The sequence below is a fragment of the Neolamprologus brichardi genome, chromosome 6, assembly GCF_056152115.1.
Source record: "Neolamprologus brichardi isolate AB-2024 chromosome 6, ASM5615211v1, whole genome shotgun sequence".
NCBI classification, from domain to species: Eukaryota; Metazoa; Chordata; class Actinopteri; order Cichliformes; family Cichlidae; genus Neolamprologus; species Neolamprologus brichardi.
In genome coordinates this window covers 12,569,756-12,593,474 of record NC_142109.1, presented here as the reverse complement: position 1 = coordinate 12,593,474, position 23,719 = coordinate 12,569,756, and the positions used below count along the sequence as shown (strand labels likewise).

The 23,719-nt window shown below is 39.3% G+C and overlaps 2 protein-coding genes across 2 annotated transcripts; both read left to right on the top strand.

Moving 5' to 3' along the window:
- Nucleotides 1–86: 86 nt before the first annotated feature.
- On the top strand, nt 87–10,232 carry ednraa (endothelin receptor type Aa). The gene is made up of 8 exons (XM_006796059.3): nt 87–350; nt 1,251–1,763; nt 3,148–3,275; nt 5,015–5,213; nt 7,883–8,035; nt 8,171–8,304; nt 8,442–8,550; nt 8,918–10,232. Exons 2-8 carry the CDS (start codon nt 1,296–1,298, stop codon nt 9,053–9,055), a joined length of 1,329 nt encoding a protein of 442 aa, XP_006796122.2. The 5' UTR covers nt 87–350; nt 1,251–1,295; the 3' UTR covers nt 9,056–10,232.
- A 6,682-nt stretch (nt 10,233–16,914) lies between these two features.
- Nucleotides 16,915–23,655, top strand: tmem184c (transmembrane protein 184C). The gene is made up of 10 exons (XM_006796060.3): nt 16,915–17,522; nt 19,130–19,260; nt 19,341–19,377; nt 19,487–19,692; nt 20,478–20,552; nt 20,635–20,728; nt 20,828–20,940; nt 21,074–21,173; nt 21,280–21,451; nt 22,111–23,655. Exons 1-10 carry the CDS (start codon nt 17,406–17,408, stop codon nt 22,419–22,421), a joined length of 1,356 nt encoding a protein of 451 aa, XP_006796123.2. The 5' UTR covers nt 16,915–17,405; the 3' UTR covers nt 22,422–23,655.
- Nucleotides 23,656–23,719: the final 64 nt, after the last annotated feature.

Sequence of the window (23,719 nt, the reverse complement as noted above, 5' to 3'; positions counted from 1 at the left end):
TTACCAAAGGGAGGTGGAGATTTACTATCCCACCCAGTCAAAGTGTCTCACTGGTGCTCTGACACGCACACACACCCACACACATACACATGTAGAGGTACACAAAACCTCAGACTCACACGACTGAGCACGCACACACTCAGACGTACTGCAAACTCTCCACAGGAAACTCTGAGCCATAATGCGAAGGCACCTCAGAGCAGACGGGTGCATTGCTCAAACCAAGTGGGATACGCTGCGGCTTTGATAGTGCGTTAATTACTCATGTGATGTGATACAGATGTCTGGGGGCTTCAGCTGAAAGTTTGCCTGACGCTTTCCAAGGGGGCCAGGCAGACATTTTAGAAGCGGTAGGTGAAAACCAAATGTATTTATTATTTATGGATAGATCAGTTTGCGTGCTGTCACAGATCCCAGCAGTGTCATGCTGATGCTAAACTGTGATGCTACTTGAAGGGCTGGCTGCTAAATAGTTCTTTGTGTACTTGGTGACAGCTGGGACTTTGAACAGGAAGAACTCTGGGCTATAAGAGTTGCCGGTACTGTGACATGATGAAAAGGGCTTCACTGTGGATGTGATAGTTTAAAACTTTCTCTCTTACTCTGATTTTGTCCAGAAAGTTTGTTGTTGTTGTGGTTGTAGGGTTGTTTTTTTCCTTTTAATAAGAAGAAGGATTCAAGTTATAAACTACTACTACCTCTTAGTTCTGTGGGTTGGGGTCTTCATCTGGTTTTTATTTTAACCTGGACTCTTGCATTACTCAGCTAACTAGAAATCAATCCAGCGTGTCTATAAAAAGCTCAGTACCACAAGTCTAAACTTTTTGAAATTAGAAACAGATGGAGAATAAAGAACATAGGAAATCAAACTCACATGAAGGGCTTGTTGTCAAAACAGCACAAGCAGCTGAACCCCAACGTCCAGCTGCAACATTATCGATACAACCAAGTGCTGCTTCATCCAGGACTGACTGAGAGCAAAACAGATCCCCGACGTGTTCTGTTGATGCCTCATCCTCACTCTAACTACTCCTGGCATCATCCATCTGTGCCCCCTTGGCAAAACCTTTTTGAAGTCATAAAGATGTTGCTGAACTTCCTCATAGCTTTTGAAAGGGACATTAAGGCCATCAAACATTCTCGTCATCTCTGACTTCTAACATTACACTCCCGTCTTTACAGATTTACTGTGAGCTTTCTGAAAAATAACCACGTCTTTCTTGCTTTTGTTTGTTTTCTCTTCCCACCAGTGATACATTGGGACCATCTTTCTGTCAGTGATATCAAAGCGCTCAATGCGTCCCATAATGGGATCTCTAGCTGGACATATGTTTTTGCTAATGGCCTGTATGGCAGCCAGAGGAATCTGCCAGATAAACAGAGCTGAAGCGGACCAGGACCCTCTCTCCAGCTTTCTCGTCCACTCCACCCTCCAGTCCGGTCTCTACAGCACTGTCAGTCCAAGCACAGGGCCCGGCATCCACCAGCGGACACAAGCGGTGGTATCTGGCTCTGGCAACGCAACTGCAGTAAAGAAACCACCCAGTTGCACTGTAAATACCTCAATCAACGCACATTTTAAGTACATCAACACAATCATTTCCATTATAGTCTTTGTAGTCGGGATAGTAGGCAACGCCACCCTGCTGAGGATTATATACCAGCACAAATGCATGAGGAATGGACCCAACGCCCTCATTGCCAGCCTGGCCCTGGGCGACCTTATCTACATTGTCATTGATATACCCATCAATGTGTACAAGGTACAGTTTTTTTTGCTTACTCTAAACTCTTATTTTCACGTCAAGGCTGCTTAGTGACACGTCTCGCTGTGAATATGATGAAATGCAGGGACAGCGAAGGCGATATGCACAGATAAAGTGGAATATTACAGGCAGACTGGAGAAGAGGAGAGAGGGGGGTGAGTGGGAAAGGGCCTGAGTGAGTGTACAAATAGATGGGAAAGCCTAATCAGTCAGGTTGTTATCATCTTCGTGTGGCGATGAGACAAGCAGTGGTATGGCTGACATAACTAAACATAAGAATCAGGCTGTAGTCACACACATCACTGGCCTTGCGCTGACCTGAGACATTAGTCATGAACCCTTATCTGGAATTTGGGTTTTTTTGTTTTGTTCTCAAATCTCACTGCTCCACAAGTGATAAATAACTTTTGTACTTATTGTACTTTATAATCCAAATAAAAGTGAGGTGAAATAGGAGCATGAGAGCTTATCGGTTGGTCATGTTTGAAATCGACTGGTTTTATGCTTGTCCTTATGAGCATTATAATTATTATTATTAGTTTTACCCAAATAAGCAGCTGTTAAACACGTTAAACAGTCTTTTAATGATTATCAGCATCTTTAAAAGACACTGTCACGAGAGCACAACCGCAGCTCGTTTTAGTTTGGTTTGACTCGACTCTTTTGTTTACGCTGGGACCTCTTCAGAATGTGAATGACTATGTTAAATCATTACAGGCCCCCTGCCTTCGTTTGATTTCTTTCAGTAAACACTGTCATGGTTTTTTGCAATAATAAAGAATGATGGCAAAATGAAGCGATCAGTCAACCTGATCCTTTGAGCTCATTATAGGATGTGGTTTAACCAAGGAAAAAAAAAAGCACCTGGTTAAAATTATCTTGGGACTTTGAGGGCAGAGTGACTTTGTAGTCTGAGCAACACATGTGCAAAGAGGAAACAACAATCCTTCTGCACGGGGGAGCAGTTTATGCATAAACAAAGAAAGAGCCACATCTACAATGTTGAAACCTCCTGTTGTCTTCCTCTGGGCAAAGACATTGTTTCCAGAAACACTGTCTTTTGTTTTGCTTTGTAAAACTTTTGTGCTGCTGAAAAACACTTCAGTGTCCAAGTGCTTACGTGACCCTGACTAATTTTACCAAAGGAAGAAGTAGTAGAAAACAACTGTTACACACTAGTGATAAAAGTAGAAAGCCAATATTGAGATTTCTCCAATATTGGAAGTGGTCCCTGTCAGCACGCTTGTAAAACGCATGTGAAGACAAAGAAAATTATTTACTTTTTAATGATACATCAGGGAAGTGTGAGTTTTGCTGATGTGCGTAAAGAATACGTATTAAATCAGATTTACATCCTTTCCTTTTTTTCTATATTTTCCAGCTCTTGGCATCACGCTTCCCATTCGATGACAGCATTGTGGGCCTGTGCCTTTGTAAGTTTGTTCCCTTCCTGCAGAAAGCATCTGTGGGCATCACAGTGCTCAACCTGTGCGCCCTCAGCGTTGACAGGTCAGTGCTGCCACATCGCCACACTGCTCAGTCACATAGTAGAGAGCTCTTATATGAGGATCTGGCATTTAAAAAGCTCGCGCTGTACATCTGACATCTGTGCGTGTATTTGCTTAAGTGTGAACGTCAGTTTTATTAACTAGTGAACCAGTTTTTGCTTTCTCCCCATTATTAAAAGCAGCAGCTTCCCACAGAGCTTACATTCTTTCACCCAGCCAGGTCTCTGCGTAGAAACATGCACGATCATCCGCGTAGGCTTTACTTAGATAGAAAAAGCAGAAGCTGAAAACAGCAGCCAAACAACTGGAAAGAAAATGAAACAAATTCAATTTGGCCGACCAGCCGTGCCAATTAATCCATATTGTGCTCGGCACAAGAGAACATTGCTTTAGATTGGTTGCTCGCAAATATTTTTTTCTAACATAAACAGGAGATGCTGGAATTAATTTCAACAAAATGTATGAACATTTCGATTGGATTTCAGGGTAATGGCAGGAATGCTAAGAGCATCTGTTCCAGGAAACTTGCTACACTACGTCAGAACTGATTGTGCATAATCACTCAAGAGTCATCCCTTTACTTTCTTTTCTATTGCTTCACTGCAACCCCCTCAAAAAAGAGACTCTTTACTTCTTTTATGGAGTTGTATATTATATATAAGCTGCACACTTCTGATGTTAACATTAGTCTACAGTATGTTGATTGCAAGCATATTGACAAGTTCTTTTTTTTAATAGCACCTTAATAGAATTTCCTTAATGAATAATTGATGATCATGAAGTGCTGAAGCTCACGGTCATCTCATATGATCTACTACGCTCAACTTTATAGATAAGAGGCTCACCCGGGGCACCGGGGCTCAGCTATAAGAAAATAATATTAATGACCTCTGTTATGAGAAAAGCCAGGCTGCAGCGCTGTGCGGTTGTAGTTCAAGTGCAGATGCTCTCCATTTGTTTCCAGGAAATGTGTAGCATATCTTCATCTGTGTGTGTGTTCGTGTGTGTGTGTATTATGAAAGTGCTCGAGTCCCTTTTGTATCTTTTCAATGTTGGAGGAAGAGGAAAAGGTGGATACATTACCACTTAGTAAAATATAAATGCCACCATGTTGTTCAACAGAGAAATTCAAATGTGTCATGAAAAATATATTGTTTTTGCTATAAAATCTTGATGCCCGATTTTACTAAAACATTTCGACAAGTGGTTTCCATTAATGAAACAAACAAGCAAACAAGTATTCAGTGCACGGGAAACACAAGCCAACACACAGACCCCTCTGCCAACATGGGCCAGTCTGTTTGGAGGCTTCACAAAAATATAAATATTAGATATTTAAAATAAACAATTGATCATCTCTGCTCATGAATTCTTAACATTTTGATAGTGTTTGCTGACTGAGCAGTTTGTTGTGCTTGGTGTGCTGCCATGCATAAGGAAGTTCTTGTTAGCTTTGTCAATCAGGAGAGATGAAGAAAGTGATGACTTTACTTTAATATTACATTTCTATCACACAGCTGAACTCTTGCTGACCTGTTTTAAACATTAAACTGACACTTTATATTCGTCTTACATTATTTGTATCCTACGGTGCTGTGAGGATAACTGCAGTAATTACAGTCATTACTGCAGTAACTTAAAATCAGCCGGTGCTTTAATCTAAGCAGCTCATTGTGTGTAACAGTTATGGCATGAATAGCCATATGCCAGGTGATAACTTTGTGTCCTGCTGTGTCACAGATACCGGGCTGTGGCATCGTGGAGCAGAGTGCAGGGCGTGGGCATCCCTCTGATCACCGTCATTGAGATCGTGTCCATCTGGGTGCTTTCACTCATCCTGGCAGTGCCGGAGGCCGTCGGTTTCGACATAATCACCTTCGACTATGCCAACAAAACCATGCGCACTTGCATGCTTAGACCCCGGAGTGCCTTCATGGAGGTGGGCTGTTACCACTTTGCCATCCCTTTAAAGAAATTGCATTTTGTGCCCAACTTTTTAGACTGCGCTAAAGCCAGGATGTGCAAAAGAATTGTTGAATTCTGTAATGTAGAGACAAAATGATCTGCTGACATGGGACACACACACGTGGGAGAACTACTCAGAGTGTAAGATCAGCATAATAGTTCCATCATGATCATTGCCATCATCTTAAAAGCATCGTATTGTTCGTTTGGAGTAGGTAAGTGGTTCTAATGGACAGCTGGTGCTATTTTTATTATATATGGGCGCATGTTTTTAAAGCATTGGTGCCCCAGTAAAGCATGTTTAGACCTTAAGAAAACTAGAATACAGCCATGAATCCACTCCAGTGAATATTAAAGGAATAGACCTGGCCGGCTTAGTCTTTCTTAGTGATTATGCCCTGTTTCACAATTTTGGACCACGTAATTGATTGCAGGCCAAGTGCAATTACACAGACCTGGGGCCTCAGGCTCAGGCCACATGTGCATACCCTTGAGGTAATCTCTCCCAGATATCAATACAGTGCTAAAGCCTGTGCCATTGTTTAATAGCAATGAAATAGGATATTTTTGAAAGACACCAAATTCAGTTTTGTCCATAAAGCACAAGATACCAAAACCTGAAGTGGTTCTATGAAGAGTCCAGAAAAACTTGGTGTAATAAGGTTTGGTCTGGTTTGTAGGGTTTTGAAACAGTGCATATTTAGCATATTTTTTAGAACCACAGAAAACCAGAGGCTCTTATTATACACAGTGTAATTAGAACGGCTTGATTTCAGACTTGCTACACAGTCTGCGTACAGAGCAGCATTCACATGGACTTCATTAACACTGGAGTACAGGGGGAGGCTGGTAGTAGTGTGAGGAGAACTGTTTCGGTTACAAAAGCATAGATTCTACTATAGCATGAAGTCCAGTTTAATGATTTTCAGTTTACTTCCATACCCCACCACATATGACATCTTATTTAGGCTTTTTTAAAATGTTAGGGCCACATGAATAGCTGATGAAATGGAACTATAGATTATACTGCAGAAACTGCATAAAGTCTTTAACCCTTTAAAACCTGAACCATGAAATAACCACCAGAAATCTTTCATTTTTTGATAATGGAGTGTTTGTCGAACCTTTAGACAAAATGTATAAAAATAGATAAAATTTGAATCTGCATATATGAGGTTTAATTTGTATCACATTTGCTACATTGTGCTTATGTACAATATTTTTGCAATTTAGTCATTAAAAATTTGTCATGCAATTTATATGATTTTTTGAGGGTAAAAAAAAGTCACGCTGATGATGTAGAAGTCTCAAAACCTCACAAAAACACATGTATCAAATCTGATATGTGTGTTATAATCTGATACTTTTAAAGGGTTAAAAAAAAAAGTCTTCCATAGGAATTAAGAGGAGACTTGATTAACTGATCCTCAGCAAATGTGAGCACCTTTATACAAGCAGAAATGTCAGCAGTTTGCTGGTCTGGAGCATTCAGGTGTGTTTTAACGCCATGCGAAGGAGTACACACAGTGTCAGAGAGGCAAATTGTTGCTGCTCATTACTGTGGGAAGGCTATTTCTCAAAGAATCTCAAGTCCTTCATTCGCCAGAGATAAAGATTATTTAGAAGTGGAAAACATTTAAGACAGTTTCCAGTGTTCCCAGGAGTGGACAGGCCAACAAATTCACCCAAAGGTCAGATCATGCAATGCTCAGAGAGGCTGCCAAAACCCCAGGAGCTACAGGCCTCAGTTAGCATGTTAAACGTTAAAGTTCACGACAGTACGATTGGGAAAAGACTGGACAAGGACGGCTTGTTTGGAAAGAGAAAGGAAGTGGAGAAAGGAGAAAGTCTCTTCTCTCTAAAAAGAACACTGCAGCACAGTTTAGGTTTGCAAAGTTGCATCTGAACAAACCACAGGACATCTGGAACAATGTCCTTTGATCAAACGAGACCAAAGTGGAAAGTTTGACCATGTTTGGCAAAAACCAAACACGCGATATCAGCACAAACACCTCATACCAATTGTCAGCACAATGGTGGAGTGGTGAGGACTTGGGCTTTTTTTGAAGCCACAGGATCTGGGCACCTGGCAGTCATTGAGGTCAGCACTGAACTCCTCTGTATGCCAAAGTATTCTCGAGTCAAATGTCAAGCCATCAGTCATACAACAGGACAATGATCCCAAACATACCAGAAAAAGCTATAAAAAATAAATGCTGCGGTGGGATTTTAAGAGAACTGTGCATCAACAAATTCGCACAGACCTCAATGCACTGAAGCAACATTGTAAAGGAGAGTGAGCCAAAATTCCTCCAACGATGTGAGAGACTGATAGTCTTCCAGAAAATCATTACCTCAAGTTATTGCTGCTAACAGTAGTTCAACAGGCTATTGAATCGTTTTCACAGGACTGTATGTAATCATGTGAAAAAGTACTTTTTCACATTATTGTATGTGCAAGGATAAGCTTAAGGGGCATTAATAAATATGTATGTATGGGAAATGTGTGGAGCTCAGTGGTTTGGAGTCCCAGTAGGTCATAAACCTTCAACTCCCGAGTCTCAAACTCCCAGGTCACAGCAAAACATGAATTTATTGCAGTTTTGCATAACTAACTGCGTCACTGTGTTTGTCGCTCTCTAGTTCTACAGAGATGCAAAGGACTGGTGGCTGTTTGGCTTCTACTTTTGCGTACCACTGATTTGCACAGCTATCTTCTACACTCTCATGACCTGCGAGATGCTCAACCGCAGGAATGGCAGCCTCCGGATCGCTCTCAGTGAGCACCTCAAACAGGTTCAACAACATTTCTAAATAGCCTTTTCTCTCTAAATATAGTCCCAGTGTTTATTCCATTGCTTTAACATTTGACATTTCATTACCTAAACATCATCTTCAGACTACACAGTAATCTGTTGTTTCCCTCTGCAGAGGAGAGAGGTGGCCAAAGCTGTCTTTTCCCTCGTCCTCATCTTTGCCCTCTGCTGGTTCCCACTGCACCTCAGCAGGATTCTTAAGAAGATGATTTACAACCAGACAGAGAAAATGAGATGTGAGCTGCTCAAGTGAGTTTCTAGAAGAATAGACTTCTGACAAAAATCTACTGGGAAGAAAAGTATGGGAGCGCACGGGCCAATTTAACTCTGGGTGTCACTAGTTTGATAATTATTTCTTCAATATTTCTCCTGTTCTCTGTTTTCAGTTTCCTGTTGATCCTGGACTACTTTGGCATCAACCTTGCAACAATCAACTCCTGCATAAATCCCATTATCCTCTACTTTGTCAGCAAGAAGTTCAAAAATTGCTTCAAGGTATAGTAGGCATGGATATATACACATGTGGTATGCACGCAAAATCACTCTTTTTTAATTCCACACACCCACACTTCTTCTAATGTTTTTGGTCAGGCTGGGAAAGCAAACAACTCTTAGCTTGTGATGGCTTTTGGTAACCAAAATGTAAAAGCAGCCTGATGATTTATGCACTAATTTTACTGGCCGAGGTCATGAGTTAGTTTATGTTGAAGGGACAGAGACTGAGATTAACCGTGTTTCAAGCTTGCATGTGAAAAGAGTTGCAGGAGCAAACAAGAAATGGGATCTACACGAGTGAAAAATCCTGTCTGCAAACGCTGCCATGTTTAAATGTTCCCTTTCCTCTCTTCACATGTTCTCCAAGTCGTGTTTGTGCTGCTGGTGTTACTCCGACAATCAGCTGAACAGCACCGGACCCATGAATGGCACCAGTATTCAGTGTAAGAGTCCAGAGCCCAACAACTTCCACACTGACCGCGGTACCAGAAAGTACAGCAACTGAGGTCCCGGCTGAGGAGTGTCTTTGAAGCTTTTCTGTATCCCCATCAAGCACTTAAAATGTGACCAATACTCATATTATAATACATAAATCAAAAAAATGTACACATTCAGACAATAATCTACGTGGGACTGCAGAAGCAAAACATGAATATGGCGGGCATGCATTAGGAACTGGAATAAAAGGGATGAAAATGGATTGGGGAACTTCAATACGCTGGTGTTTCCTGAGTCTCTCAGCAGACTAAACTTCCTCCAACAAACTCCTTCTGTTCCCACACCCACGGACAGTGACTCTAGCTTGTAAGAAGAAGGAAGAGGAAAGCAGGAGGAGGAGAACTTTTAAAGGGAAGCAGCTGAGCCTCACTATAAATTGCTCTCTATCAGGAGCCAAGTGTGCTATTCCTGTAAAGGGCAGCACCACTGGGAAGGATGCTGCAGGAAGGAAAAAGCTGACTGTTCTCCGTCAGAGGGGATGACGAGTGATGAGTCCCCTGGAGTTTGCTACTTACTGATAATGAAAAACAGGAAAGCATGCTAATGACAGTTGTTGTACAGTATATTTGGCTCATACTTATTATTCCCTGAGCTACTACGTGGTATAAACTAGAGGATGACTTTAAAGTTTATTCGCCTGATGTTTAAGTCCCACTGCTTTTTTTGAGTTATCAAGAAAGGGGTGAACTCTGGATGTATCTGAACAAAATCACTGACAAAAACACAATTTTTTTTCTAGTTTCTAGTGAGCATACTGCACAGTAGACTTCACAAAAAGTCAGGTCCTCTGTTAAAGCAGCTGACACATCAGGAAACATAGGGTTGCAGGTTTTAGAGCAAACAGTTAATGTACAACAATGTATTTTAACACACGTCATACAAATGACTAACATGCGGTAGATTAAAGAGTAACCACAAGTCTGACCATTGAACAAAACAGATTCCTACAACACTGTGAATTTCAACATACAAATACAACAGTTTTCTTGACATCTCTGCTTTATAACCCAATGCAAATATATACTCATGACCAATTTTATAAAGTGTTAGACTGCAGTAACAATATTTTTACTCAGCCTATCTTACCTTTATAATGACATAGGTAAAGAATGTTTTGTGAGATGATGTGAGATGTGAGATGTGAGACACTCCACATTTAGAGGTGGGTTTGCATTTTGGGAAATGTGTTTTTCCCTCACTGTTTCACGGATTTTTGTGTGGGCAAATTTGCGTGCTTTTTGTTTGTTTGGTTGGTTGGTTGGTTGTTTTTTTGTGTTCACATTGTGTTCTGCGTCCTGTAGACTATTGTCAATCGAGTACAGAATGCGTTCAGCTTGTCAAATTTACATAAATCTTCTATCGCTAGCATTGTGCTGCGAATGCCTTTGGTTTCATTCTATAATACTGCACTTATTTTTCTACAAGGTTTGAAATTTGAGAGTGTTTAAACAACAGAAAAAAGTGTCAAAATGTTCATGCCTGTCTGAGAAAAGTGTATAAAGTGTGTAGTGAGGGGTTTTACAGCCTTAAAACATCTATAATAGTTGTAAAAAATAAAGTTAGCTACTTTGCGGTTTTCACTTATCGCGGGTTATTTTTAGAACATAACTCCCGCGCAGTGTTGCCAACTCCTCAGTAAGGAAAATCGCTATTGGCTGTCCTAAAAGTCGCTAGAAGTCGCTAAATGACGTCATCACCTAATTTGCATAATTGGTCATGCTAATGTAATTGTAACCTACGCTGCTGGAGAGAGAAATAACATCGTGGAAGAGACATAAAGTGAGCAAAAAATGTCCTAAATGCATTTAGAATTTATTTAGAACTACAAATTAAATTTCTTTTAGCAATTATTGTTTTTTGTAATGTCACAATTCCAACCCTGCTCCTTTACCCGGGCTTGGACCGGCAAAGTGACCCGAAATAGGCACTCTGGTGGAGTTACTTTGTGTGTGTGTGTGTTTATAAGTAGTTTTAAACCTGATCCACAAAACAGCATAAGAGTAAAAGAAGAACTGACTGCGTTACAGCACCCGCTGCTTGTTGAGAGTAAAAGCGATATGTGCTTTCACGTCTTTTTTTAGCGACTTTTTCTAGAAAAAAAGTCGCTAGGGGGTCTGAAAACTCGCTAAATATAGCGACAAAGTCGCTAAGTTGGCAACACTGCCATAAACGAGGGGCCACTGTACTTGTTTTTGCCCGTCACTGTGAAGCTACAGCCAGCACACAGTTAGCTCAGTTTAGTGTAAAGACAGGAAACAAGGGAAAACAGGGGGCCTGACTTGGTCCAAAACCAAAGGTCCACCTCCATTTTAACACATTTTGCCATTTATATAACACATCCATGTATACTTACATGCTTCACTGGTAGAACAAGACTAACTCAAAGGGGTCACAGAAAAGAACATTAAGCTAGCTACTAATACCTCTATATCTCCAAAACATGTTTTGACTTCTTGTTAAATCATAGTGTCTGTTTTACTTTTATAAGTGGTATCGAAAGAAAATAAGAGGTGTGGCTACACTGGCTTCAGATGTTTTCAAAAGCATTTTTACTGAAGCTAACGACTGAAAAATAAACTGAATCATGTATCAAGTTTAGCCATGTTAGCCTGTATGTAATAGCTAATTATGTAAAGAACATTCTTGTTCAAATCTGGACTGTTTCTCAACTGTGTGCAGTTATTTCCTAGATGAACTCACTGATCCCACTGCCGATCACTGGTGCCAAAGCTGAGATTAGTTTGCAAAATTCCATTCATATTCCCAGAAATCCGAATCGCTGCTAGTTTCTTCCTGTGTTTACATCCGTTACATTTACAAACTGATGGCTTAAGCTTTGTACTGTATCTCTTTTCAACTCAACCATGCCAGAAGAGTGAAGAGGAGCATTTCCCAAAATGATGATCAAGTACTGTATGTGGAACCCGTGTCCCACCACAAAACAACTATAATGCCTTATTCTATTTGATGTGTGAACACCATTGATCTAGAAGGACCCAAAGACTGAGCAATAAGCTGTAAACTCTCTGCCGTCTTACTCACGGGAAGTCACAAACCTTCAGGATCAATAAAGTTTTATTAAATTGAATTTGAATTGAAGGAGACAGGACAGAATAGCCCCTTTCTGATGTTCTACATCTATGAGAGATACCCGTAAACCTGTGTGACTTTGAATGTGCACTATCACGTGTGTGAGTGTGTGCTGTGTCTGCAAATACTAGCACTTCTTTAGGTGGAGTGTTTTGCACACTTATGTATAGATCAGTTTATATCTGCACGGTGTTATTTTACCACTACTCAAAAGCTATTCATAATAATCTGTAGAAAAATGGATTTTGTATATGTTTTATGTCACTGATTTAACGTGTTAACCTCATGTTAATGCTGCTGCTTATACCAATAAATCAATTTCCATCGTAGGAAACAAGGACGTTTACTCAGCCATTGTGTTGCTCTAAGAAGCCAAGGTCCCCCCTCCCCTCCTGTTTCTCATCTGCAACTGTGAGAAAGAGGCGTCTGGGAGTGATTTGAAACACACTGACCTGCTTGGCACTCAAGCCCTAAGGGTTGCGAATGTCAGGAGAGAGGATGTGGAACGGCTTGGATGGTGGGAATGTGATACTTATAATTCACTCTCTCAGAGGGTAGGGCAGAGGACTGAAAAGTTTGACCATTAGCGGCATAGTTTGCATAGTTGTGCAGTCCTCGTTTTAGTCTGTCTTTAGCATGGCTTTAATTGTCTAAATGCATCTAAGCACTGCTTCCCTAAATCTGTTTTTTTTTTTTTGACAATTTGGCTGTCAGCAAATGTGTCAATAACCCAAGATTACACTCCATCACACTCAACAGCAGACAGTTACCAGAACTGTGTAGCTCTATATACAAAGTCAAAATCATCCAAGACCAACAGGCCATTGTAGCAGTCACGGTTTATCAGACATTGGTCTGGTTTATGTTTCAGCTATTGGCGATAAATCTCAGCCTGGTCATGAACTTTATGACACAGTTTCATATAGCATTATATCACAACTGGTTTCCCATAACTCTGAAGAAATTCCTCAAAACTGCAGTCACTAAAATGTCATATGTTACAGTTCAATGAAGTGGAGACAAAAATAAATAAATAAATAAAGAATAAGCCAGGAGAGAATTTGGTGGGAATCTTGTCTTCTGCCAGCAGTGAATTAAATAAAGCCTGAAAACAAATAGAGGATCTGAAAGATCCAGAGTGCTTGTCCAAGCAGAGCTTAACTCTGATTTGGTGGATACAGTAAAAAAATGTTAAAAACTAGTCAATGTTCAAGGTAAATATATGTGATGGCTACGTGTTATCAAGACCCTTTCATATAATCTAAAGAAATTCCTATTTTTGAAAGATTTTTTCTCACAAACAATATTATTTTCTTTTAATTTGGAAAGACTCAAGAGTTTTAGTGTCAAGTCTGTGAAGCAGTCATATCCTATATAGTCATGGTAGAAAGAAATGCACATGCTCTTTCAATCCTAAGGTTTTAAGTAAATAATACCTCAGATGAACTGCAAAACACAGCTTTACACCCTGTCATTGTGTCATTAACAAAAAATAAACTGAAATGCAATCAATGTGTGAAAACGAAAATCCAGGAACACCGTTTGTATCAAGAACTTGACATTATTGTCTTCATCAGTCTCTCACATTCTTGTGGTCTTCTTTACAACATCAGTTCATTAAATTTTGCAGGCTTTCATTTATGCACAGCTCTCTAAAGGTCCCACCACAGCATTAGAATCCGGCTTTGATTTTGACTCAGCCATTGCAACTTGATTCTTTTTCTTTTTCATGTAGATTTTCTGCTGTGCTTGGGATCATTGTCTTGTTGCACGACCAAATTTGGCCCAAGCTTAAGCTGTCAAACAGACTTTACATTTGACTTTAGACTACTTTGGTATACAGAGGCGTTCAGTCATCAGTGACTGCACAGTACTCAGGTCCCATGGATGCAAACCAAGTCCAAATAATCACCACTCCCCCACCATGCTTGACAGTTGGTATGAGGTGTTTGTGCTGATATGTTATGTTTGATTTTTGCCAAACACAGTGTTGTCAAACATTTCCAAACAGCTCCACTCTGGTCTTGTTTGTCCAAAACCTAAGCTGTGCTGCCATGTAAACTTGCTCAGTCTTTTTTTTAATTGTACTGTTATGAACTCTAACATTCAACATGCTAACTGAGGCCTATAGAGTCTGAGATTTAGCTCTTGGGTTTTTTTCTTTTTATCTTTGCTTTGACCTTGAGTTGAATTTCCTGGGACATTCACTCCTGGGAAGAACTGCGTTGAATATTTTCCATTTGTGAATAATCTTTCTCTCTGTAGAGTGATGGACTTCAAATCATTTGGAAATGGCCCTTTAACCCTTCCCAGATTCATGGGAAGCAACAATTGGTTCTTTGAGATCATTGCTGATATTTTTCATCCTTGGCCTTGTGTTAACACACACACACACACACACACACACACACACACACACACACACACACACACACACACACACACACACACACACACACACACCTAAAAGACTTCAGGCTAGAAAACTGGCAAAACATCTGCTGATCATATGTACTCACACACATTTGATTATCAATCATTATGATTATCAGCACCTGCCTGCTACTTAGCCTCTTAATTCCTATGGAAGCAGTAAGGTTGTATTTAGTTTTTCATACACAATTCACATTTTGGCTCAGTTTTTTTTTTTAAACAAATCATAAAATGGTGTCATATCATCTTTTGCTGTTCATCTCAGGTTTTCCTCATTTAAAGATCTGCTAAGAATCAGATTATTGTTTTTATATCCTGACACGACAACTTTAGAATTGGAACAAGGTGTGCTTCCTTTTTACCATTACTGTGTCCTAATCTGTTTCTTATTTTAACATATGGATATTTTTAAAATATGTTTTACAATATGTGTGATTAATACATTTTTTAAATTATAGTTGCTTTTATTGGTTCTATTAATAACATTTTCTTAATGCAAAAAAATAAGAAGAGGAATTAGTTACTTTCACAGATATTTATTTAATTATTTTATTTATTTATTGGCTTATGGGATCTATTTACGGTAAGTGAAATCTGTTTTAAAATAACTTTAACTATAAGATCCAACAATAACTACATCCAATGTAAGACTCCAAACATAAGCTGACTGGTTGTATTAGAACAAAGTTTCTTAAAGCTTGAGACCAAGGTAGGATTACTAAACAAGCAAACAACTCCAGAAGAGCAATGTTGAATTATAAGTTGAATTTATTTTCATAAAAATCAATTAAAAATGCAAACAAATAAAAATACAGAGAACTCACAGCAATGTAGTACATGGAAATGAATAAAAATTAACTTGTTTTTGGTCATGTAGGAACACACACAGAGACACACACGCACACACAGATAGATAGATAGATAGATAGATAGATAGATAGATAGATAGATAGATAGATAGATAGATCGATAGATAGATGTTGTGTGACTTGGAAGAACATGTTTGATTCCCTCCTCTCTGTGTTTCTGTTCCTGAACAATAATATAAGTGGTGAGAGTGAGTCTAAACATTTCCTGACACAAAGGCCTTTGGCAGACATATTAAGATAAATAAGTAATTGTTGAACTACTGCAGTCTTACGTATTTCTTTGACAAAGGAGGTGCACTTTGGCTGATGCATCAGCAACCAGACAGTATGTCTCCTTCTTTCTGTATTGATTATTATTATTATCATTCCGCAGACCCATCCATTCTGTTCATCTCATTTGCCATTTATACCGTACGAGATACTGCACTTATGGCTGCGATTCACTTTGACTTGATGGACGCCACATCCTTTATGCTAAAGTATGTTTTTGGGTTTGATCGAACACGGCATATGTTTATCTACCCTGCCCTTACATGGCGCTACCCTGTATGCCACTTTGCATGGCAATCCCTCCAAGCTACCCACCATGGCACTCGCATGCGCTACTTGTGGTAAAGACTATTTCTAATTCATAAAAGCCAAAAGGATCGATACAAAATTCATGAACAATCTGTCCTCCAACAGCCAGTGATTTCTGTGACTGTGGGGCAGTGTAGACATGGGGCGACAGAAAGGAAAGTTCTGCCTCCCCTCATTTTTACAGAGAAACACACTCATACGTCTGCACATACAAATACAAATAAAGAAGAAAGGATAAAAAGAAAAGAGGTCCTTTTAAACTTTTATTATTTAAAGAAAATAATACCCATAAAGCAACTTCCACTTGGTTTTGAAAGTAAATGGAATAAACAAGAGACAATAAATAATCCCAATTTAAAGCATCATTTAGTCCTCTGATATGTTGTAGTCCTGCCCAAATATAGACAGTGCATTTCTATGAATTTAGATAGAAATAGTTTAAAATAGGAACAGAAATAAACCAATAGTTTTGTTCTTAGTGTTGCTCTGGATCCTTTCTCCACAGCCTCATTTGGGAGTCAAACAAAATAAACTCTTTACTGTTCTACATACAGGCCTCTGTATCCAGTGGAAATGGGAATAAATCCCATTTGCCATTTCACTGACACCAATAACCCAAACGTTTCTTAAATAGGCCAGACAAAATTTATGTGAAAAAAATGCCACATATGCTCAAGCTCTGTATGTCCTAAAAGTGACATATTTACTATCTCAGCATCAATGTTTTGAATCTGTTTCACGTCTGATACCCTACATATAGCAAATGAGCCGGGATCCTGAAAATTGTTAATTCACATTGCCATCTGCTGGCCAAACCACACATCATACGGTCTTGAAGCTACAGCTCAACCAAACTATCCACGATTCCACCAATCAGGTGGAAGGGTTTAGGTGGAGCTCTTAGGTGAAGCAAAAAAGCAGGAAGTTCACACAACAATAACAGCAGTTTGGAAACTTTTTTAATCTCTAAACCTCTCCCGGCTGTAACTTTTTATATTTATATTTTTTAACAACTCTCTTGATTTAGTGTGAATTATAATTTAATGATTTGTGGAGCCTGGTGTCCCGGCAGTATGGAACTATTCCAGCACCGTTTGTTTACATGGTGAATCAGCTGACAAGCTAATGTTAGCAGCCTAGCTTTTAAAATTGGAGTCATATGAGCTGGTTGTTATCAAGTAGCTTTGTCCTCATGAATGAATCGCTACGTTAGAGAAGGAGTCGACATACGTTTACACATTATTAAATAATTGTTTTAGAGTCGTGGTTAACCGATAGGAGAGTAACAGTATGCTAAGCTAACGTAAAGTGCGTGTTGAAGTGTTGAAGACGTTGGTTCAGGTCTTTAGTAAAAGAAAGGGGTGCCCTGCAGTATCTCTGTGTAAGATGCCGTGTTCCTGTGGGAACTGGAGAAGATGGATCCGGCCATTGGTCGTTGTGCTGTACATCTTGTTGCTCTTAGTGGTCCTGCCGTTGTGCATCTGGGAACTGCAGAAGTCAAAGGTCAGTGCAGTTGTTGCTCATGCTTCTTTCTGGGGAGATCTGTTGGTTTAACACAGAGATAACACTGGTTCTCAAATACTGCATTTGAATACAGTTGTGAGTTGTTACAGTACTTATGTGGCGTTGTGTTATTTTGAGTACAACTGTGTATAAAGACATGTTCCCCATCAACTGGCTACTTGTTATCATGTACATTAGCAGCCGGTGAGCTCTTCATTATTAAGCACTTATTAATGCATTTGCAAACCTACCAGTTTGTGCAGTAATAGCAAAGTACAGTGCTGTGAAAAAGTACGTCCCACCTTCCTTTTTACATCCCCACGTACGTGTTTCAGGTCATCAAACAAATTTTAATATTAGACAAAGTTAAACCAAGTAAATACCAAATGCAGTTTTTTAGTGATAATTTAATTTATTAAGGGCAAAACTATCCAGATCGATCTGGCACACTGTGAAACAGTAACTTTCTCCCCTTTGTTAAATCTTGAATTAACTGTGATTAACCCCATTTTTTTTGGAACGCTGAGTTCATTTTAACCGACCTGTTAAATCAAGAAATCACATAAATTACAGCTATCTGATAAAGCGTAGCAGGCTAAAAAATCTCACCTTTTAGCCTGCTTCATAGCATCATAGCTCGATCTAAAGAAATTCAAAACAGCTGAGGATAATTATCCAAAAATAGAGAATCTTTGGAGCCGTAGTGAACATTCCCAAGAGTTTTCAGCCCACTAAAATAAGAGTGCATTGACATTAAAACAATTCAGCAAAGAAAAGGTTCGCCCAAAATTCCTGCACAGCGATGTGAAAGATTTATTGCCAGTTATCACAAATGCTTCACTGCAGTTCTTACTGCCAAGGGTGTCACAACCAGTTATTTGCTTTGGGGAGCAATTACATTTTCACGTAGAGCCAGGTAGGTTTGGATAACTTTTTTCCCCTTGAATTAAAGAGCTTGTTGTTTAAAAACTGTTTAAAAAAAAAAAAAAAAATTACTCAGAATATCTTTATCCAGTATGGAAATTTGCTTGATGATCTGAATCATGTAAGTGTGACAAACATGCAAAAAAAACCCCCAAAAAACAGGAAGGGGGTAAATACTTTTTCATAGGAATCTATATTAAGGATGTTGAGGGAGTAATGCTAAATGCTAAATAAGGTATTAAAATATGTTTTATAATTGTTAAGACTGCTGATGTTTTACATATTACCAAGAAACTAGTCAATGACAGACTTTGAAGTCTTGTTTTTTCAAAAGTCATAAAATCTGCTAGAGTAATATAGATGACCTTTTTTATTTTATTTTTTTTAAATAACTACCATCTTCATTGTTCTTCTGGTGTGTTCTACTAAAACAGTCTTTCCTTAATTGTACTTTCTTTAAAAACTATCTTTATCCGAGTCATCACACTGCACTGCAATTTAGTTAAACACGTCCCCTTTATACGGGACTTGAAATTAAGTGTTTTTACATGGTTGTAATGTTTCTGTACTTCAGGATCTGAATACTGCTTTCACCATTGACTTTATATTAAATGATACCCTCCAAGACTCCAATGGCTAAATTACTTAAATGTTGTTGACTGTTCCTTTCCATGTCCCGACAGGTTGGCACTCATAACAAAGCATGGTTCATCGCTGGGATTTTTGTCTTCATGACCATACCCATATCATTATGGGGCATCCTCCAGCATCTAGTGCATTATACTCAGCCAGAGCTTCAAAAACCTATCATCAGGTAAAGATCTTAACAGTCATTTTAGCCACAAATAGGAGCCCAGAACAGATGTTTAACGCTTTTGTGTTTTCTATTTAAAGGATATTGTGGATGGTTCCAATCTACAGCTTGGACAGTGTGAGTTATGTATTTTTTTTAATGAAAGCCATCGCACACCGTTTTATGAGTTTACATATCGTCATAGCTTTTCCTGTTAATGTTCCCTTTTCATCTTTTTTGTTTCCAGTGGATTGCACTGAAATACCCCAGTATAGCAATATATTTTGACACATGCAGGGAGTGCTACGAGGCGTATGTCATTTACAACTTCATGACGTTCTTGCTTAACTACCTGGAAAACCAGTACCCCAACCTGGTGTTGATGCTGGAGGTTCAGGAGCAGCAGAAACACCTGCCTCCCCTCTGCTGCTGCCCACCGTGGCCAATGGGAGAGTGAGTTCCCTTTAAACGTTTTCCTCTTATGTCAAACTGTAGCTGTCAGCAGGTTAAATTCACTGACCCAGAGTTTAGCTGCGCTCAAGTGTTGGTCATACCTTTGCTGTAAAAGCGATATTAGTTAAACATTACCATCTGTTTATACACTAAATGTTAGTTTTATGGACAATCTACTGACGTTTTACTGGAATTATTGGCCATAGTCATGTTTCCGTACTGTCTCAATGAAATGGCCACAATTTAGAGATTTAATCTGCATCGGTCTTCTTGCACAATGTTTTCTCTTTCAATGTATTTTCATTTCAGAGAGGTTTTGTAAATTTAAACAAATTAAACAGGTTCATCTTAATGTTGGAGCTCAAATCTTTTTTTTTTCCTCAAAGCAAACAAGTCAGTGAAAGTCACAAGCTTCAAATTAGCCTCAGTCACACAACATCTGTAATTGATAATTGGTCAAGTGTGTTGTTAATTTAGCCCAGATTTATTCGGGTGACCTTTGTATATAAGAGACTGGTGTAGATGTATAAAAAGAAGTACTAATGGCCAGCATCAGCAACCTTATTGTTTAAATAGGAATACAAATACAATGTGGCTAAAATGGGCCATAACTTAGTTTGTGTTGAGGACGACACAAACTAAGTTCAGTGTTAACTGTTATCATCAAGCCGGTCTCGGGCTTCTGCCCAAGTGATCCTGAGATACTTCTGCTCACCGGTCTTGGGCTTTTGCTTGGAATTTCAGACCAATTCACTTCTAATTCAGATGATCAAATTCCTCTGCAGGGTTCTGCTGCTGAGATGTAAGCTGGGAGTGTTGCAGTACACAGTAGTAAGACCTGTCACCACAATCATTGCTTTGTGAGTACCCTCTGGTTGTTACATGCTTTATTCTTTAACTGTAGTCACATTTTGTCAGCTGTGTGTTTCTCTTCCTTTCTAGAATCTGTCAGCTGTGTCGAGTGTACGATGAAGGCAACTTCAGTTTCAAAAACGCATGGACATACCTGGTGATCTTCAACAATATGTCACAGCTGGTAATGGTGGATCTAAATCCTGTTAAAGATGGACTAAAAATTGTTACAAGCATTCCCTTCCTTCATTCCCATTCCTTTCTATGTCTTCTTTTGATCTAGTTTGCCATGTACTGCCTGGTGCTCTTCTACAAGGCTTTGAGAGAGGAGCTGAATCCAATCAAACCAGTCGGCAAATTCCTGTGTGTGAAAATGGTGGTGTTCGTCTCTTTCTGGTAAATCTCAGTGTTAAAACTTCATGACATGACCCAAATATTTCTGAAAAAGTCATTTAAAACAAGCTCCTTTTTACTGTCCTGGATAAACTGTATAGGCTAGTGAAACAGTGATTGCTGTAAATCTTTTTAGGCAAGCTGTGGTCATTGCTTTGCTGGTTAAAGTGGGCATTATCTCAGAGAAGCGCACATGGGACTGGCAAAGTGTGGAAGCTGTAGCTACTGGCTTACAGGTACGTGAGTATAGTTTAAACATTCTGACCAAGGTCAACAGAACTAATATATCCTATGGGACCTAATAGTGCAACACAATGAAGCTGTCCACTTTTTTTTCTTTAGGATTTCATCATATGTGTGGAGATGTTTCTCGCAGCCATTGCCCATCACTTTAGCTTCACCTACAAACCTTACGTGCAGGAGGCCGAAGAAGTGTCTTGTTTTGACTCTTTCATGGCAATGTGGGACATCTCCGATGTCAGAGCAGATATTTCTGAACAAGTCCGCAATGTTGGTACGTGTTCCTGCTGTTCTATAGGTGCTATAGTATCATAAGCTAGTTGGTATCGTTGATTATTTAAGCTATTTTTCCGACTGTTTGTATGCAATGCTAGAGTTGAGATCAAAATGAAGAGCCAGTTCAACAATAAATATTGTCTGCAAGATGAGTGCTCGTTACTTATGTATAACTACTTGTTACTTATGTATAACTACTCATTACTTATGTATAACAGGCTATACTGAGAAGGGAGTGCCTCAGCAGCGACTTTTAAACACAATTTAAAATGTGTAGTTAGAACAACATTCAGAATTTAAAAGATGTGGAAAAGGTGCATGTTGGAGCCGGTACTTGCTTGGCTTCTTTATTTTAGGTTCCCTTTACTCAGTAGTCACTGATTGTACTAAGTCCTGTGCAGTTTTCTGACTGTACAAAATGGTAATGGCAATGACCACGTGATGGTCGTGATCCCATCCAAGCAAAACAGAAAAAACTCAGAGCAAAAACACCTACCAAAACCATCTGTACTGTAGATGTTCCTGTGATAATCTAGAACTGACTTCTACATACTGCTACATGAATAGCATTGTTACTGGTGTGAGCCATCATAACATGATCTTTACTGCATCCTCTCTAAAAAATATTTAAAAGTTTCTCTTTGTCCACATTTGCAGGAAGAACAGTTATGGGTCGTCCGAGAAAGTCCTACTTCAATGAGGCGCAAAGTGATGGTGAGCGATCCGGCCTGCTCTCTTCTGCGTCTCAAGATGCCATCACCGAAGCAGCTTGTAATCCAGTTTCTCCTAAGGGTCACTATCAGGGCCTGGGCAGAACCCCCGCACCGCACTCTTTGTCAGCACCCGCTGGGCTCGGCTCAGCCCTGTGGGAGGAAGGGTGTGAGGCTAGACCTGAAGAAACCCAGGATGAAGAAACTACCAACCAAACCAAAGACCCGACAGAGGCAGATCTCATTGTGATCACCTAGCTTAGGTGTCGCAAACAAACTCTGCCAGACATGGTTGGGCAGGGCCCAATTATAGCCTTGCCACATTTTTTCAAACGTCATTGATGCAAACAAGACAAACTCATTTAAAAGGGCACAATGACCATGTAGTAGTCAAAGTCTAACAAAAACATGCAAGACATAATGGACCGCTTCCAGTGACAGCTTCAAGAATGTTTGGTGATTTAATGGCACTAAAAGACTAGTAAGCAACGTCATTTTGCTGTTTTATGTTTTATTAGAGAGTAGGCTAAGCTAGAATTGGTTTTACCCAGGAAAGACACAAGATCAGACAAAACATGGCTCTCACCGAAGAATAAGTGAAATATGGAGAAATGTTTTCCAAAAATGAAACTATACAATTTTATGTGTCATTCATACCGTAATCTCAGATGTGACAGAAGAGGGAAATATGCAACCTTTTAAACTGAATATCATGCTTTTACTGGTTTTTGAAAAACTGAAAACCTGCACTACTATAACTACAGATATCTGCTGTCGTTTCGTTCTAACTAGTCGATTCAGAGGGAAGAAAAGAGCAACACGATCTTGTACCACAGTTAACTGTGGTACAATGATGTGTACATCACTAGAAAAGGGGTCATAACTGACAATATCACACAGTATCAGTATAAATGTAGTATACTCCATTTCAGAAGAGTATGAATATATACAATTAAACAATCCTAGTATTATTAAAATCACAATTCAGTTTTAAAAAGTACAATCAACACCTCCTGGTTGGCTCTTATCTATGCTTTAATGCGTACAGCTTACTCGACAGTTAATAGAATCCGCTAGTCTTCGCAGATGCCTTGTTCTGTGTGCTGTGTAACTAGTCTGTTTACACATCCATGTAGAATGTGTTTTATTTTATTTTTCAATCTGGGATCATTTTTATTTGGTGAGATGTTTTCTGTCTCTTGTAAACTGAAATAATTTTGCACCTGTTGCACTAAAGCCATTTGTTTTTCCATAAAGGATCCTTCTTTGTGAATTCACAGATTTGTTCAGGGATATTGCCATCGTTAATGTACAGTTTTGGGATATCAGTGTGTGGCACAGCGAGGGGTAACTGGCATCATGCCTGACTCTGGTATGTCGCACTGCCTTATGGGATTTTCTTTTTCTTTTAAAATATGACTGACACAATTGCATCAGATCCGTCGTTCTACATTTTGATTTAATTCCATCTCAGATATCCTCAATAAATCAAAAAAAAATATGACTTCGTTTTTCTTGCTTTTATTATAAAAATGCAACATTTATGGGTCAAGTGA

Bases quoted from the DNA above. Each gene is read 5' to 3' on its own strand.
- tmem184c (XM_006796060.3), top strand. From the start codon at position 17,406: ATGCCGTGTTCCTGTGGGAACTGGAGAAGATGGATCCGGCCATTGGTC. The intron at 19,693-20,477 runs GTGAGTTCCCTT...ATTCCTCTGCAG, and splicing joins CCACCGTGGCCAATGGGAGA to GGTTCTGCTGCTGAGATGTA. The intron at 21,174-21,279 runs GTACGTGAGTAT...TTTTTTCTTTAG, and splicing joins CTGTAGCTACTGGCTTACAG to GATTTCATCATATGTGTGGA.
- ednraa (XM_006796059.3), top strand. From the start codon at position 1,296: ATGCGTCCCATAATGGGATCTCTAGCTGGACATATGTTTTTGCTAATG. The intron at 1,764-3,147 runs GTACAGTTTTTT...TATATTTTCCAG, and splicing joins TACCCATCAATGTGTACAAG to CTCTTGGCATCACGCTTCCC. The intron at 5,214-7,882 runs GTGGGCTGTTAC...GTCGCTCTCTAG, and splicing joins CCCGGAGTGCCTTCATGGAG to TTCTACAGAGATGCAAAGGA.